The sequence below is a fragment of the Tachyglossus aculeatus genome, chromosome 17 (assembly GCF_015852505.1).
Source record: "Tachyglossus aculeatus isolate mTacAcu1 chromosome 17, mTacAcu1.pri, whole genome shotgun sequence".
Taxonomy (NCBI): domain Eukaryota; kingdom Metazoa; phylum Chordata; class Mammalia; order Monotremata; family Tachyglossidae; genus Tachyglossus; species Tachyglossus aculeatus.
In genome coordinates this window covers 51,241,454-51,259,613 of record NC_052082.1, presented here as the reverse complement: position 1 = coordinate 51,259,613, position 18,160 = coordinate 51,241,454, and the positions used below count along the sequence as shown (strand labels likewise).

The following is an 18,160-nucleotide window of genomic DNA, read 5'->3' as shown; positions in this document are numbered from 1 at the left end:
CAACATGAAATCCAGCAAAATGGAGAGATGAACTTCTTAGTTTCTACTCCATTTGGGCTCTGTGCAGTTTTTAAAGGGGTGGGGGGGGGGGGGAGAATGATCAGGATGTGGGGAATTCCCAAAGGCTCTGAATGGCAAAATGGGATTTCCATCTCTTGTAAGATGTGGTTTGAAAGGAACTGTGGAAATGTACTGAGCTGGAGATACAGGAGGGAGGGGTGGGGGCTAGGACCTAGAAATAGGGAAGGGGAGAGTACTACAGTCTGGTCCTTCGGTTGAGGGCTCTTTCTGCAGTTTGGTAAGCTTATTATTCTAAGTAAGCAACTGTAAATATTTACCTATTAAGGATTATATCTTAGGGCAATCCTCCAGAGGATGGCTGGAAGAGGCACAATTCCAAGATTTCCAATATCTATTTATTTGGGCAGGAAGCTGTGTGGCTTGAATTATGCCCAAGGGTCAAACACCCTAGACCTGGGAAGTGGAAAGTTCTTGGGTTCAGACCCCACCAAACTCCTATTTCCTGCAAGCTACCACAGCCAGGGGAGCAACAAAAAAAAGCAACAGGAATCTTGCTGAATGCTAGGCACTGTTTCTAAGCCAACCTCCCTGGGGACGTTTTATTTTAAAAATAGAAAATAGCAGAGTTTTAATGGTGGAAAAAAATGTCTCGACTTCTCTCCCCCAGCTTCGCCCAAAGCCAAAAGCCAACCGAAGCCAAAAGAAGTCTGGGGTCTGTGGGAAAAGAAGAACTGGGCCTGAGATCATGTGGGTTCCTGCTGGATTTAGGCCCTGGAAAATAGCATCAATGCCTCATGGCTTTCCCAGGCACAGTAATTCATGCAGGACCATCAGGTATTTTTTGGTCTTTCTCATGATCCATATTCTCCTCTTTCCATGGTGTTACCTCTTGGAGCCTGGCCCAGTGGGCCTCAGCAGGCAGCCTTGCGCCTGTGACTCCCAAGGCTCATTAAAGACAGAATCCGGCCCACCTCCGGGGCCCAGTCTGAACTCCTGCTTGATCCCTGTCCTCTTCGGTTTTCCTTTCCACCGCTGGTCAGTGGGCTCCCGGGACTCTTCTTGGTTTCAGAGATAACGGAGCGAGTTCATCACCATGTAGCGGGAAAAGTGCAGATAGAGGTGGCGGAACCAGAGGAGCTGGCTATGGTGGCAGAGCATAGCTCTCTAGAATGACAAAACATGAGAGGGAAAACATTCCTGCGGTTCTGCTAGGGAAGGTTTACTCACAGTCCCCCGGGCAGAACAAGTCCATTGGACTAACCACTCACCAATCCTACTTTGGATGGAAAACAAACAACAGCCTGGATAACGTGGGTGGAATCAAATGCCATCAGAGGGTAGCTCTGCCCTATCAACAGCTCTGTCCTGGCTTCTCAGCAACCTTTGCCCCTGAAAATTTCCACTCTCACCCAGGTAAGCATCATAGCACAAAACGCAAGTCTGCTTTCAGAAACTCAGGACTTTACACTCTAGGGTGTGGTGCTTCCCCCCTGAGCATGTGAACAGAGTAGAAACTAAAGTGTCGGCTTCAGAAATCAACATTCAGTAACGGGGGACAGAGGGTCCCTTCTTTTCTACTCTGGGTTTCCTTCCATGTTTTGAACGGCACGTTCACTTGCGGTGGCAAAGCCCGCCCAGGGTGGGGAGCAGGGGATTGGGCGGCAGTGGGGAGGTCTATCCTACATCCCCACCCAGGGAAGCCTGCAAGTGGCTCTTACCTTGGCTCGTTCCCTTTCTTCCTGCGTGAGGATGAAGAGGACATCCTGGGTTTGGAGCCAGGTGAAAGGCAGATCGAGGAAGGAGATGTACTTCCGCACCACATTCACTGACTCCAGAGTCAGGATCCGGCACCCTGGTCCAGGAAACAGAGAGGGCAAAATGACTGGGTTTATAATCAGTCACAGACCCCAGTGCAGAAACAGGGACAGGGATCTCCCTAATAATAATAATAACAACAATAATAATACTGATAATAATTGTGGTCTTTGCCAAGTGCATACTATGTACCAAGCACTGGGGTAGACGCAAGTTAATCAGGTTGGACACAGTCCCTGGCCCACACAGGGTTCACAGACTAAGTAGGAGGGAGAACAAGCATTGAATCTCCTTTTACAGGTGAAAGTGAGGCACAGAGAAGTTAAGTGACTTGCCCCAGGACATACAGGAGGCAAGCAGCAGAGCCATGGCTATTTGGGGCAGCCAAGCTTTGGCCCTTGGGACAGGTGCCCTGAGCCTTCTTAGCACTGAAATGAAAATGATTTATCTGAGTACAGATGTCTACAGGATGTTGAAGGCTGTTATTGCACAAAGGCAGTTTCAGGATGAGAAAGGAAGTGGAGATGAGGAGGGGTTGGGTACAAGGTGGGAAGAGTCAGTTCTCAGGCCGGAGACCAGCGGTCCCTTCTTTTTTATTCTGGGCTTCCTTACGTGTTTTGGATGGTGTGTTCACTTCTGGTGGTCAAGCCCGCTTGGTGGGGGCTGAAAAAAATAACTGTCTTTAGTTCTTGGAGGGTCTCCTGTGGGCTGGGTGCTGGGTGACTGGGCTAGCATCAGATCCACTTGAATGGCTTACCCTGATGCTCCACTTCCGTTGTGCAGAAGGAAGGGAGTGGGACATAAACGTTTTCTTCCAATAACCATTTAGGCTCCACAGATCGTGTTAATTCACTCTCCTCACTTCCCCCGGGCAGCCCCCTGCTTCGGAGTCCCACCACCTCAGAACCAGGGCCATTCAAGAGACAGGTCCTTGCCCTTCCACAACTAGGTGTGAGAAGCAGCGGTGGCTCAGTGGAAAGAGGCCGGGCTTGGGAGTCAGAGGTCATGGGCTCTAATCCCTGCTTCTCCATTTGTCAGCTGTGTGACTTTGGGCAAATCACTTAACTTCTCTGAGCCTCAGGTCCCTCATCTGTAAAATGGGGATTAAGACTGTGGGCCCCAGGTGGGACAACCTGATCACCCTGTATTCCCCCCAGCGCTTAGAACAGTGCTTTGTACATAGTAAGTGCTTAACAAATGCCATCATTATTATTATTATTATAGGTGATAAAACTAGTCCCAGACTGAGAAGGAGGGTTGTAAGGCACTGCCTTCTTCTACAGTTGTACCCTTCCTACTCTCTGCTTTACTTCAACAGGGGCCAGCTGAGGATAATAGGATGTCTCCGCCCTCCCAAGTACCCTTCAGAGGGTCCCACATAAGTGGCTGGGGCTAGAAAATGCCACAAAACACACGCCTTTCACTCTTGAACTCATGCTTGGGTCTGAGGAGGCGAGGTGGGTGCTCAATCAAGCAGTGGTATTTATCGAGCACTTACTGTGTGACAGAGCACTGTAACAAAGTGCTTATCACTCCAGGACATTGTCTGGGAACAAAACCGGTCTCTGCTACAGGAGCCCGTTGTTGGGTAGGGACCGTCTCTATATGTCGCCGACTTGTACTTCCCAAGCGCTTAGTACAGTGCTCTGCACAAGGTAAGCACTCAATAAATACGACTGAATGAATGAGTGGGCCACTGGACATCACGCTGGCCTAGAGTTTTTGAGATCTGCTTGTGGCTTAGTGAAAACCCACTGGGCTGAAGAGTTCACAGAGGAAATCATCTCGGCCCCGCCACTTGTCAGCTGTGTGACTTTGGACAAGTCACTTAACTTCTCTGTGCCTGTTACCTCATCTGGAAAATGGGGATTAAGACTGTGAGCTCCATGGAGGACAACCTGATTACCTTGTATCCCCCCGGGTGTTTAGAACAGTGCTTGGCACATAGTAAGCACTTAACAAATGCCATCGTCATTATTATCATTATTATTATTATAAAGTACCTTTAACGTCACAAGAGAGACATAGAGAGAGGCACACTGAAGTCCCCAACTGAAACTTCAGCAGGAGGCAAATAAGTGTAAGAAAGATTGTCTTTCTTTGTACATTTGCCACTACAAATGGGGTCGGGGGTGGGGGGGGAAGTTACTAGTGTGGGTTATTTTAGTACCAGCAGCCGATGTTTCTGACTTGGCATCAGGTTGCCTGCTTCTCCTTCTTCCCATATTGTACAGCAGAGATGTTCAGAGCTGGAAACCTGGCATAAACACCCAACATAATATGACCGTACCTCCTTGCACTCACCTCGCACCATTCTCCCTCGGATCTCAAATGCTTCCTATTTGTAACGTCCTCGGGAGAAGTGGACCAGATCGATACACATGACATAAACAAAGTCCTTTGTAAATTTGGAAGAAATCTAGCGGAAAGGTTGTGAAACTCTTGGCAAGCGTGGGCAACCTATCGTTACCAACAGCCCCTGCCCTGGTGGGACCGATGTAACTCCAACTTCAAGAAGGACTCTCGAAGTGATCCCAGGAATAACGTTTCAGGGTTTTCATCATCTCCGACTTTAAACCAGAAGAAATGTAGTCTTTATCTTTTTGAAAGGACAACTGAATTACAAACCCGCTGCAAATGTCACATTTTTTTGAAAAAAAAGCACAAGCACCCGCCCATAATGTTCTGTGTTTGAAAGGACCATAGATGTTTGCAGGCCTCGACCCCTTCCCTGCCCTATCCCCCTTTTTTGGAGCTGTTTATCAACGTAGAACTTCTAAAGGCCTATTAGTTATATGCCTGGGAGCTGATGTCTTCTGCAGCTGATTGTGGGGAGAGTGGGGCCGGGCTCTCAGAGCCAGCTTTCTCCAAAGCCTTTTTCCAGGCCCCCCTGTCCCCACAGAACCAGAACTAGCCAGTGGCAATACTGCCGAGTTCCTAGCACAGCAAAACTCCAGCGCTGGTGGGTGTGATGAAATGGGGAAGGGAAGTTTCAGAGAAGGGGAAACACCTTCTCATTATTGGTGTAAGAGAGTGAGAGGCAGGAGAGGGACATCCAGAAGACGGCACCCTGGAATGTAAACTGGGTTGGACCTCGCGACCACCGCTCCAAGAGAAGTCACCGCCAATATGATAAAAAGGAGACCGTATCCTGTATACCCTCCCATCTCCCTTCGAGCCCAGCTTCAAAAAGTCTCTCTGAACCAGTCATTTCCTTGCTGTGTCTCTCTGAGTTTTCTCAACTGATTGGGTCAGCTTAAGTGAAGTCTTCCTAAAGATTGGGGGATGGATTGGATGCCCCCTCGCAATCTGCCCTGGCTTCCCACTCTGTTCCCTTCCCAAGTAGCAGTGCTCCCAGGCTGCAGTGGCAAGCTGCCCTTAGAATGGGGTTTGTTGTAGCCACATCATCATCATCATCAATAGTATTTATTGAGCGCTTACTGTGTGCAGAGCACTGTACTAAGCGCTTGGGATGTACAAATTGGCAACATATAGAGACAGTCCCTACCCAACAGTGGGCTCACAGTTTAAAAGGGGGAGACAAAACCAAACATACTAACAAAATAAAATAAATAGAACAGATATGTACAAGTAAAATAAATAAATAAATAAATAAATAAATAAATAAATAAATAAATAAATAAATAAATAAATAGAGTAATAGCCACAGAGAGCTGGGTTTCTGTTACCGGTACTTGTGCTTAACGTATCTCCCAACCTGGCCCCTTGACAATCTGAGTTCGCCTGTTTGTTTTTGTGCCTTGGGCTTTCCCCCTGGATTCCACCCAGATTATATGGTAGGGAGCAGCTTGCTCTTTCTTCTAAATTAAAAAAAAAAAAAGAAGCTTCCGGAAGGGAAAACTGGCAATAGAGTCCTTCCTGGGCCCAGGGAGTTGCAGCTCTCAGCAAGTATGCATACATAAAGGTCTTTTAGACTGTGAGCCCAATGCTGGGTAGGGACTGTCTCTATATGTTGCCAATTTGTACTTCCCAAGCGCTTAGTACAGTGCTCTGCACATAGTAAGCGCTCAATAAATACGATTGATGATGATGATAAAGGTCTCTGGGTGCTCTGTGGGACTAGCATTCCCAGCATCCCTTGGACAAACAGGGGATTGAGCCCAGAGAAGCAGCATGGCCTAATGGACAGAGCACAGGTCTGGGATTCAGAAGAATCTGGGGTCTCATCCCAACTCCGCCACTTGTCTCCTGTATGACCTTGGGCAAGTCACTTAACTTATCTGGGCCTCAGTTACCTCATCTGTAAAACGGGGATTAAGACTATGAGCCCCATGTGGGACAGGGCTGTGTCACCTGATTAGCTTGTATCTTCCCCAGTGCTTAGAACAGTGCCTGGCACATAGTAAGCACTTAATAAATGCCATTAAAAAAAGTAAGGCCTGGTTGGGTCTGGGACCTGGTACTGGTCCCCACTCGGCTCAGGTTTGGGCTGGGCGAAAATTTAGATTTGGGCCCAGGTGGCTGCAGATAGAGGTCGGGGAGATGGATAGGATATCACCCCTGAACAGTGTTAGAAGACACAGTGAAGAGCCTTTTGTATCCAAGAATCAGAGAGGTGGGAGGGACTTCGAGAAGCTTCCTGGTCCAGCCTTCTGCTTCCAGGCTCACTCAGCCCAGGATTAACTTGCTTTTTCGTCCTTAGGTATCAGGTGTTAGATGGGGGCTGTTTTAGCTTCCATGTTCCCTCAGTAGAAACGAAAAAAACCTAAATATATGTATATATGTTTGTACATATTTATTACTCTATTTATTTATTTATTTATTTTGCTTGTACATATCTATTCTATTTATTTTATTTTGTTAGTATGTTTGGTTGGGTTTTTTTTTTTGTTTTTTTTTTTTCTCTGTCTCCCCCTTTTAGACTGTGAGCCCAATGTTGGGTAGGGACTGTCTCTATATGTTGCCAATTTGTACTTCCCAAGCGCTTAGTACAGTGCTCTGCACATAGTAAGCGCTCAATAAATATGATTGATTGATTGATTGAAAAAATGTTTCCCCACAGGATGGGGCAGCCTGTGGGGGTATCGTAGACGATAATTTTCCAGCATTCTCCTGTGTTTGCCTCCTACCAAACTTGTTTGGTAGCTACTGCTTTGTTCTTTCCCTAATGCATATGAGTCTACTCAGGAGACCCTGGAATCCGTAAAGGCCATATGTTTTCTAGCTCTTTGCCAATTGTCTGGACTGGTCATCTGGGTCCCCGGCATAAGGCTTGGCAGAAGGAGAAGACCTGAAGCTAAGTCAGGTCCATTTCTATTCTCAGTGATTGAGCCAGGCCCAGCTCGAGAAGCTCAATATCCCCTGCTGCCCCGTTGCCTGGAAATGGACTACTCTGGGCCAAGGAGGGGATGTGGGTTATAGCCAAAGGGCTCAAAAAACTTGTGTCTATGCGGACTTTCGCTGCCTGCTCACTAGGCAAAACCAGCTGAGTAACAGACCCAGGTCACCCCACTTCTGGACTGAGCCCAAGCTGAAAGGCGGTTGTTGCTCAGGCTCAGGGCATGGATTGATACAGAGAAATGATGGGTCCTCAACTCTGCTGCCGAGGAAGGGTGGACCATAGGCAGGGCACTTAACCTCTCTGAATTTCAGGGTCCTGTTTGGTAAAATGGGCATAGTGCTGCCGGCCCCTCCTCCTTCATGGAGGTTTTTAAAAAAAGAAGAAGAGAAAATCCAAGAAGGTAAATTGCTAAGGCATTTACTGTAGAAAACAGGTACCCACCATGCCCTGCCATTAGAGTGCCTTGGCCCTGAGCTCTGGGAAGGTGGTGGAAGGGCCAGCTCTGGAATGCACACGTTACGCCTTTGCCCCTTAACAAGGTGAACAGACTTTTGTCACACGGTCTGGCCTCCGCTGTAAATGATTTACAAGTGAACGCCCCTGATGGGCTCATGGCCGGCAGGCCACCAGGCTCTGTTTTTTCTGGACACTTCCAAGGATTTATCTGGGTTGCTTTCCCTGCTTGGCACGGGCTCCCGTGTCACTCTCTTCCGTTAAGCCCCTCAGATGTAGGACTCCTCACGTCTGCCAGATCACCTATAAAACGCTGCCATGATGCGGGGACTATATTTGGAGAAGATTAGTAAAAGAAACCGCTCCCCTGCCCCTCTGGCATTCAGGGACTGTGGGAACGATGATGCAGTACTCCAAGCTGCTTTCATTCCCAACCCTATGGAGGCCATCACTGTCAAGATGGGAAGAAAGAGGATTCAGCTGTAGTGATCTGCCTCTCCGTTCTCCTGATGGCAGATGCCCGCGGGAGAAATGCTGCGGCCCCATTCCTGGCTTGGCAAGGGAATTGGGCAGCAAGAGCGGCAGCTGGGGAAAGAGTGGAACTGATGTGTTTATCTCCTCTCGGGGTCGGCCAAGCCGACCAGTCACTAGACACGCAGGCCACTACCTTCAGAAAGGAGGTTTTAGACTCCCTTTTAGACTGTGAGCCCACTGTTGGGTAGGGACTGTCTCTATATATTGCCAATTTGTACTTCCCAAGCGCTTAGTACGGTGCTCTGCACATAGTAAGCGCTCAATAAATACGATTGATGATGATGAGGAGGAGGAGGAGAATTCCTTTCTCCTCAAAATGCCGGCTGAGATAGCCTTTCACTTCATCTTTTCAGTTTCTCTTACTGAATTAATAATAGTTAAGCGCTATGTGCCAAGCACTATACTATTCACTGCGGTGGATACAAGATAATCAGGTCAGATGCAGGTCTTGTCCCATTTGGGGCCCACAGCCTGCAAGGAGAACAGTTATCTAATCCCCATTTGGACAGTGAGGAAACTGAGGCCCCAGATAAATTATGTGATTGCCCAAGGTTACACAACAAGGAAGCAGCAGAATCGCGATTAGAATCCAGAGCTTCTGACTCCCGGTCCTGTGGACTTTCCACTGGGCCACACACAAAACCATCCCTCCCACTCCACCATGAGCCAGTACAATTTGGTGAAGTTTCTTTAAAACCAAAAAAACTTTCTGGAGACCTTATTAGTAAATAGCAGGGGTGCTGAGCTGGTGGCGGCTGCCAAGCGCAGTCAGGGAAAGCAGTGGGTGGTGGGGAGGAGGCCGAGGGGATTGTGAGGAAGGTAGGGTGGGCAATGCAGCCCCGTCCGTCCCTTCCTCTCCAGCCGTCTGCCAGAAAACCAACAGGAGATGCTGGGAGTCCGACTCCAGAAAAGAGCTGCAGCTGGGTGAAAGGGATTTAAGACTCAGGAGTTGGGATGGGGATTTATTTGCATTGTAAATAGACTTGAATCCTTCCCCAGAGATGAAGAGCCACCACTCCAAAGGGCTCCCCACCATTCCCCACCCCACCACTTCCTTGCAAACGTGTCTGCCTTACCTCTGGGCAACTTTCCCTCCATGTGCAGGTACCTGCAGATTAAAAACAGAAACAGCGGTGACGACGGGCTCTTTGGAATACCAGGAAAGCATGAATGATAATTTCAACTAATCAGTTCAGAAGCTGGAGGTCAAAGCCGAGAGAAACGTAAGAAGCTCATTTATTTATTGACCACCTACTGAATGTATTCAACTGTTCTAAGCACTTGGGAAGTACAACAGCAGCATGATCCACATTCCTGGCCCATAATCAATCAATCAGTGGTAATGAGTGCTTGGGAAAATAATAATTGTTGTATTTGATAAGTGCTTACTATGTGGCAAGCACTGGGGTAGATACAAGGTAATCAAGTTGGACACAGTGCCACTCCCACACAGGGCTCACAGTCTTAATCTCTGTTTTATAGATGAGGCAATTGTGGCACAGAGAAGTTCAGTGATTTACCCAAGGTCACCCAGCAGACATGCGGCAGAGCCGGGATTAGAACTCATGCCCTGTGACTCACAAGCCCATGCTCTTTTCTAGGCCATGCTGGTACAACAGCGTTAGTAGATATGATCCCTGCCCACAGTGGAAGATTTGCATTTTCCATCGCAAAAAATATCTCACAATGATTTTCTGAGTGACCCCTTTGGGCCCTGCCCTTTTTGGAACCCCTAAATAGTAACAAGGGGTAAATTAACCAATCCAGCCCCGGACTTGTACTTCCCAAGCGCTTAGTACAGTGCTCTGCACACGGTAAGCGCTCAATAAATACGATTGATTGATTGATTGACTTGGTGTGCTTAAAATCTGTGGGCAGGGAATGTGTCTACCCTAATTTGCTCTCGTTTGGAGGATGATCCAATAATCCAGTCAATCAATCGATCAGAACGCGGGATGAGATCATTCCTTGAAACAGGGGAACGGGTGGAGCCGGGAAGTACAGGAGAGGGCTAAATGTCTGAGCTAAATGACAGAGGAGTGAGAGAAGACAGCGAGAACCTGACCTTTCTGGGGTGGGGAGGACGAAGGTGCCGTCCGTAGTTTGGGGGTCAGATGGAGAAGCAGCGTGGCTCAGTGGAAAGAGCCCGGGCTCTGGAGTCGGAGGTCATGGGTTCAAATCCCGGCTCCACCACATGTCTGCTGTGTGACCTTGGGCAAGTCACTTAACTTCTCTGAGCCTCAGTTCCCTCATCTGTAAAATGGGGATTAAGACTGTGAGCCCCACGTGGGGCAACCTGATCACTTTGTATCCCCCCAAGCGCTTAGAACAGTGCTTTGCACATAGTAAGTGCTTAACAAATGCCAACATTATTATTATTATCTGAGAGGTGATGGTTTGGAAGTGAGGCAAGTTAGGGGAAGAATGTGACAATTCACACTCAGGTCTAGGGCTAGTGTCCCTGCTGCAGGTAGAGATGACTGTGACAGTGGGCTGGTGGGGGGGGAAATGTCCACCGTTGTGGCCCCAAAGTGTGGCCAAGGCAGGAGAGCATTCTTCATCATCATCATCAATCGTACTGATTGAGCGCTTACTGTGTGCAGAGCACTGTACTAAGCGCTTGGGAAGTCCAAGTTGGCAACATATAGAGACAGTCCCTACCCAACAGTGGGCTCACAGTCTAAAAGGGGGGAGACAGAGAACAAAACCAAACACACTAACAAAATAAAATAAATAGAATAGATATGCACAAGTAAAATAGAGTAACAAATATGTACAAACATAAGCGCTTAGTACAGTGCTAAGCGCTTAGTACAGTGCTCTGCACATAGTAAGCGCTCAATAAATACGATTGATGATATATACATATATACAGGTGCTGTGGGAAAGAGAAGGAGGTAAGAAGGGGGGGGATGGAGAGGGGGACGAGGACTGTGAGCCCACTGTTGGGTAGGGACTGTCTCTATATGTTGCCAACTTGGACTTCCCAAGCGCTTAGTACAGTGCTCTGCACATAGTAAGCGCTCAATAAATACGATTGATTGATTGATTGATTGATTGAAAACCACCAGCAGATGGCAGCAGGGCCAGTTCCACAACCAGCCGCCGCCAGTGACTAAAAACCCTCCAGATTACAGCCTCATTCATTCATTCATTCATTCATTCAATCGTATTTATTGGCGCTTACCGTGTGCAGAGCACTGTACTAAGCGCTCGGTTCACCAACCTTAGGGTCACTTCACCGTGAGGAACACCTGAAGAGATGGTTCTGCCCCACGGGAAATGTTTAGCCAATTAAAAAAATAAAACCACACACACACATCATCATCATCATCATCATCATCATCAATCGTATTTATTGAGCGCTTACTGTGTGCAGAGCACTGTACTAAGCGCTTGGGAAGTCCAAGTTGGCAACATATAGAGACAGTCCCTACCCAGCAGTGGGCTCACAGTCTAAAAGGGGGAGACAGAGAACAAAACCAAACATACTAACAAAATAAAATAAATAGAATAGATATGTACAAGTAAAATAGAGTAATAAATATATACAAGCATATATACATATATACACACACACACGCACCTCAAACCTAAACACTTATAAGCAGCGTGGCTCAGTGCAAAAAGCCTGGGCTTCGGAGTCAGAGGTCATGGGTTCAAATCCCAGCTCCACCACTTGTCAGCTGTGTGACTTTGGGCAAGTCACTTCACTTCTCTGTGCCTCAGTTCCATCATCTGTAATAGGGGATTGACTGTGAGCCCCCCCATGGGGCAACCTGATCGCCCTGTATCTCCCCCAGCGCTTAGAACAGTGCTCTGCACATAGTAAGCGCTTAATAAATGCCGTTATTATTATAACCTGTCCAAAATAACATGCTACCAAAGGAAACGGTCTCTTTCCAGATACCCTGGCTGTCAGGAGCTCGCTAAACATTTCTGAAACACTTTGTATTTGCAAAGGTCTGGATGTTTTTTTTTGTTAGTTAATTCTCTCCTGAGTCCCATGTTCCTTTGTTTTGCAGCAATTCAGTGTGGTTAAGCGGGTTTGCTAAAGATCACACATAGAACTGATGGAGGCATCCGGAATAGCATTCACAACCCAGTACGTTTCACTCTATTGCTTATTCCCGGCGGGGGGGCATCGTTGCCTCAGATGAGGGAATGGGGTCCACTGAGCCTAACACATCATGTGCCCTTCCTAAATCAGCTTGCCCTGAAGCCCCCGGCTGAGCCAAGGGGATCCCCAATCCCCTCCAGACTGTGGGTAGGGATTGTCTCTCTTTGTTGCTCTATTGCACTTCCCCGAGCACTTAGTACAGTGCTCTGCACCCAGTAAACTCCCAATAACTACAACTGAATGAATGTGGGCAGCGATCAAGCATAATGCTAGACAGTTTGTTGTCAGCATTTTAACTCAACGCTTTACCTCTTATTAGGGCTTAAGAGGTTCTTCAAGGGGCCATCTGGCCCCCTTACTACCGAAGGGAAACTGAGGCAAGTCACCCCTTTACCCCACAAAAGCCCAGGTGAAAAGCTGCCATAAGAACCAGCTCCTTACTTCCCATGGACTCTAGGAGTTATGATTATTATTATTACTACTATTATTACATTTGTTTCAAGCATTATGTTTCAAGCACTGTTCTAAGTGCTGAGGTAGATACAAGTTAATCACGTGGGACACAGTTTAATCAATCAGTCAATCAATCGTATTTATTGAGTGCTTACTGTGTGCAGAGCACTGTACTAAGCGCTTGGGAAGTCCAAGTTGGCAACATATAGAGACAGTCCCTACCCAACAGTGGGCTCACAGTCTAAGAGGGGGAGACGGAGGTCATTCCCGGCCAGAGGCAGGGTGTAGGCTAGGGGTCTGCAGTGAGATAGGCGAGGTCATCATCATCATCAGTCGTATTTATTGAGCGCTTACTGTGTGCACAGCACTGTACTAAGCGCTTGGGAAGTACAAGTTGGCAACATATAGAGACAGTCCCCACCCAACAGTGGGCTCACAGTCTAAAAGGGGGAGACAGAGAACAAAACCAAACATACTAACAAAATAAAATGAATAGAATAGATATGTACAAGTAAAATAAATAAATAGAGTAACAAATATGTACAAACATATATACATATATACAGGTGCTCTGGGGAAGGGAAGGAGGTAAGATGGGGCGGGGGGGGGACTAAGTAGTAGGGAGAACTATCCTGTATTCTCCCAAGCACTCAGTACACAGTGAGCATCCAATAAATACCACTGATTGATTGAGAACGGATATTTAATCCCCAATTTTCACTTGAAGAAACTGTGGCACAGAGGAGTTCAGAGACTTGACCCAGGTCACACAGCGAGCAACTGGCAGAGCAGAGCTAGAACCCAGGTCCCCTGACCCCCAAGCCCCTGCTCTGTTCACTAGGCTATGGCATTCTCTACTTCTTCATTCTCAGGGAATGTGGAGAATGAAGAAATGCTGCTGGGTCCCCCCCTACCAGTCCGACAGAAAGACGGACAGGCAGACATCCTCCTTCTGCACTTCCTCTCCTTCCGCAGGGAAATTTCCCTGGTGCTAGAGAGGCCAGGGAAAGGGAGACATAAGGAGGATGACACAGGGCCAGACCTGCTCAGCTCTCAAGAGAGCAGATTGGGACACATCAGCCCCCAGAGGAGAAGAGGCCATGCCAGGTCTGGGAGCTGGAAGGCAAGGAGAGGGCTAGAAGATCAAAAAGAGGAGCTTACTTAAGCTCCAAACCGTGAACTCCAGGTTTAGGGCCTTAGGGTTAACCCTTTAGTGACCACTCCCAAACGACTGAAGCATTTCCCTTCCCGTAGTTCCCAGCCACATAGTCCTCTGGCCAGGGGACCACGGGGGACAGAAGGTATCGGGACAGTTGTGTTTATTTCAGGGCTTCAGATCCCAGGAAAAATCAGGTGCCTCTCCTCCCTAAATCCCAAAGCAGGGGAAGCTGGGGGAGACCCCTGTGTTTCCCTCATCAGCCCTGAGACAATGGTGAGGTACTGGGGGAAGGGAGAAGGGGGACTTGTGTGTGTGTGTGCGCATGCGTATGCATGTGTGCACGTGCACACACGCACACACAGACCAGGTGCCAAAGCTCCAGCCCTCCCTCTGATCCGTATCTGTTTGCCAGGGCCCCCTGCACTCCCTGCCAGAAGTACTGCCCAGGCCCTGCCTGGTCCTCAGGCTCTGCTAATAATAATAATAATAATAATAATAATAATAATAATAATAGCATTTATTAAGTGCTTACTATGTGCAAAGCACTGTTCTAAGTGCTGGGGTGGTTACAAGGTGATCAGGTTGTCCCAAGGGGGGCTCACAGTCTTAATCCCCATTTTACAGGTGGGGTAACTGAGGCCCAGAGAAGTTAAGTGACTTGCCCGAAGTCACACAGTTGGCAACTGGCGGAGACGGGATTTGAACCCCTGACCTCTGACTCCAAAGCCCGGGCTCTTTCCACTGAGCCATGCTGCCCTAGGAAGGCACTGGGGCCTGCGGAGTTTGCAGATTCTACTGCTCCCTCAGGGCCACCAACACTAACATACACTTCACCAACCCATCTCCCTCCCAAGCCTCACGCAGCTTTTTTGGAACTCGTCCCTGGAGAAACTCCAAGTAGGGGAGAGGTTGTCGTTTTCATTGTTGCCATTTCAGGATTCCTGTTTTAGGCTCCCACTGGCTGTGGTTTGGAGAAATTGTAATTGTTTGGCACCAAGTCATAAAAAGAAACAAAGAACTGAAGCTCATTAGCAGTTTTATGGAGAGGGCTTCATTGCTTTTCCATGACTCTCCAATGCATCATCTTCGACCAGACTTTTTTAGCACCTACCTAAAGGGTGCAGGGCACTTGGGAACATACAGCAGAGTAATAGAGTAACCCCTGCCCTCAAGGAGTTTGCAATCCAATGAATTATGTATCTAGATCAATGGGTCCCATCTCCTACTCTGGAAATATACTACCTAACATGGCACAGTGGATAGAGCACTGTCCTCGGAGTTCGAAGGTCATGGGTTCTAAGCCCAGTATATATGTATATATGTTTGTACATATTTATTACTCTATTTATTTATTTATTCATTTTATTTGTACATATCTATTCTATTTATTTTATTTTGTTAGTATGTTTGGTTTTGTTCTCTGTCTCCCCCTTTTAGACCGTGAGCCCACTGTTGGGTAGGGACTATCTCTATATGTTGCCAATTTGTACTTCCCAAGCGCTTAGTACAGTGCTCTGCACATAGTAAGCGCTCAATAAATACGATTGATGATGATGATGATGATGATGTCTGCTGTGTGACCTTGGGCAAGTCACTTAACTTCTCTGTGCCTCAGTTACCTCATCTGTAAAATGGGAATTGAGACTGTTAGCCCCATGTGGGACATGGACTGTGTCCAACCTGATTTACTTGTATCCACCCCAGTGCTTAGTACAGTGCCTGGCACATAGTAAGCGCTTAACAAATACCATAATTACTATTACGTACATCCAAATTCCAGTCACAGATGGATGCTTCTTCCAGGATCAGTCACCAGCTCCTAGGTAAAATGTGTCCCAAAGGCCCTTGGGAAGCATAATTTCCAGGCCTCCAGGACTTACAACGTGCTCCAGGGGCACTGATCAGGCAGTTGGGAACCCCTCTTCAGCTGCCCCCCAAATTCACCGTGCAGTGGAATGAGTGGGGGCTCAGATTCAGTGACATCCACTGATGGTAATTGCATGTCATAAATGGTTCCAGTAGAGCTAAACACCAATTCATTTTTCATTCCAATGAATTGACGGTTTGGAGAAAATGACCCTCCTTAACCAAGAAACCAAAGTTTCCGAGTCTTTCACGCACTCGATCATCTTTTGTGCTAGCCAGGTTCACTTCCCCTACATGGTCCAATTAATCTGACAGCAGCTGTGGAAAAGGAAGAGTGGCTTATCCACAAGAAACCCCAGAGACCTGAGAGTGAGAGAGAGAGATCCTCCAGATGTTCAGCACACCCAGTTACAATCCCTTCTCAATTTAGCTTCTCTTTGCCTGCTCCCTTTCTCCCTTTCCCTCTCCCAACCCAGATCCCACACTGCCCTTTTCCGAGAGATCTAGCTGAGGAATCAGTTACTGCAGCGGAGTCTGGTATGAGGAGGAGGACACGGGGCTGGGTTTACCTCCCCACTAGTTCCTCTGTTGCTGAAATCTAAGTTGTGGGTGTGTTGGGAGGGGGGTGGGGGTGGGGGGAAGGGTGCTCAATATAGCCAATCTGCCCCACATCAGCAAACAGCTAAACCCTTAATGAGCTCAGGAGGATGCCCTCAAAGGGATATCGTCTCCCGGCTTGAAGGTGAGACCTCTTTTGTTGCCAGGGAAACCAAAACCACAGGCCCCTTCGACCCAGAGAGAAAAGCAGTCCCGGAAGTCCTATGTCAAGGCTTTCTCAGATGGGAGTTTCCAATCCTGTGTGAATGTGGGAGTGGAAGCCTACTTAAAGACAAGGTGACGCCAAGGAGACCCTGGAGAGGATGAAAACATGATGATGATGTTGGTATTTGTTAAGCGCTTACTATGTGCAAAGCACTGTTCTAAGCGCTGGGGTAGATACAAGGTAATCAGGTTGTCCCACGCGGGGCTCACAGTCTTCATCCCCATTTTACAGATGAGGGAACTGAGGCCCAGAGAAGTGAAGTGACTTGCCCAAAGTCACACAGCTGACAAGTGGCAGAGCCGGGATTTGAACCCACGGCCTCTGACTCCAAAGCCCGGGCTCTTTCCACTAAGCCACGCTGCTTCCCCAAAACATCAAAGCAGGTTTTTATCTCACCGCTCCAACGGGGGCCAAGTCAAACCCTGCTGCCACGTTAGGCAGCTGGACATCCCTGCAGGCCCTCCCCAAGCCCTTACGGGCCACCCCGGGATCACCTCAAGTGGCTGGATCAGTCCAGCGTGGCTCAAGGACCCGCTATGGGGGGTGTCTGGAGGCTGGGGTATCAGGGGAGGAAAATGAGGTAGCCTTGGGGATGACTTCCAGATCAGGAACCCCCCAGAAGGATTGAGGAACTCCATCAATCAATCAATCAATCAATCAATCGTATTTATTGAGCGCTTACTATGTGCAGAGCACTGTACTAAGCGCTTGGGAAGTACAAATTGGCAACACATAGAGACAGTCCCTACCCAACAGTGGGCTCACAGTCTAAAAGGGGGAGACAGAGAACAGAACCAAACATACCAACAAAATAAAATAAATAGGATAGAAATGCACAAGTAAAATAAATAAATAAATAAATAAATAGAGTAATAAATATGTACAACCATATATACATATATACAGGTGCTGTGGGGAAGGGAAGGAGGTAAGATGGGGGGATGGAGAGGGGGACGAGGGGGAGAGGAAGGAAGGGGCTCAGTCTGGGAAGGCCTCCTGGAGGAGGTGAGCTCTCAGCAGGGCCTTGAAGGGAGGAAGAGAGCTAGCTTGGCGGAGGGGCAGAGGGAGGGCATTCCAGGCCCGGGGGATGACGTGGGCCGGGGGTCGACGGCGGGACAGGCGAGAACGAGGTACAGTGAGGAGATTAGCGGTGGAGGAGCGGAGGGTGCGGGCTGGGCTGGAGAAGGAGAGAAGGGAGGTGAAGTAGGAGGGGGCGAGGTGATGGACAGCCTTGAAGCCCAGGGTGAGGAGTTTCTGCCTGATGCTCAGATTGATTGGTAGCCACTGGAGATTTCTGAGGAGGGGAGTGATATGCCCAGAGCGTTTCTGGACAAAGATAATCCATCCAGGGCATCCCCCAGGGAAGGAAGAACAGGAAAGATCCAGATTGAACTGGGCCTCCCAGAGCCTCAGCCCAGAATGCCAGTGTGGCTGCTACACCAGAAGCATGTTCTACCTCTTCTGAGCCGACTCGAGTCCCCAGGGCAGTCCCAAGCTCCCCAAGACTGCTCCACCGACCGGTCTGTCAGTGGCAGAGCCCAGTGGTTTCACACCATGTCTCTCAGAGTGACAAACGTATGACCCGCTTTGTGATGGGCCCAGTCACGTTTACTC

General features: G+C 48.3%; 1 protein-coding gene across 1 annotated transcript in view; it reads right to left on the bottom strand.

The window, feature by feature from the left end:
• Positions 1-576: 576 nt before the first annotated feature.
• The window catches only part of PIGL (phosphatidylinositol glycan anchor biosynthesis class L), a 120,211-nt gene continuing 102,627 nt past the window's right edge, over positions 577-18,160 (bottom strand). The window contains exons 5-7 of the mRNA XM_038758846.1: positions 9,202-9,233; positions 1,740-1,873; positions 577-1,185 (exon numbers count right to left, since the gene is read on the bottom strand). Coding sequence (XP_038614774.1) covers positions 1,087-1,185; positions 1,740-1,873; positions 9,202-9,233 — 265 coding nt within the window. The 3' untranslated portion in view covers positions 577-1,086. The remainder of the gene's footprint in view (positions 1,186-1,739; positions 1,874-9,201; positions 9,234-18,160) is intronic.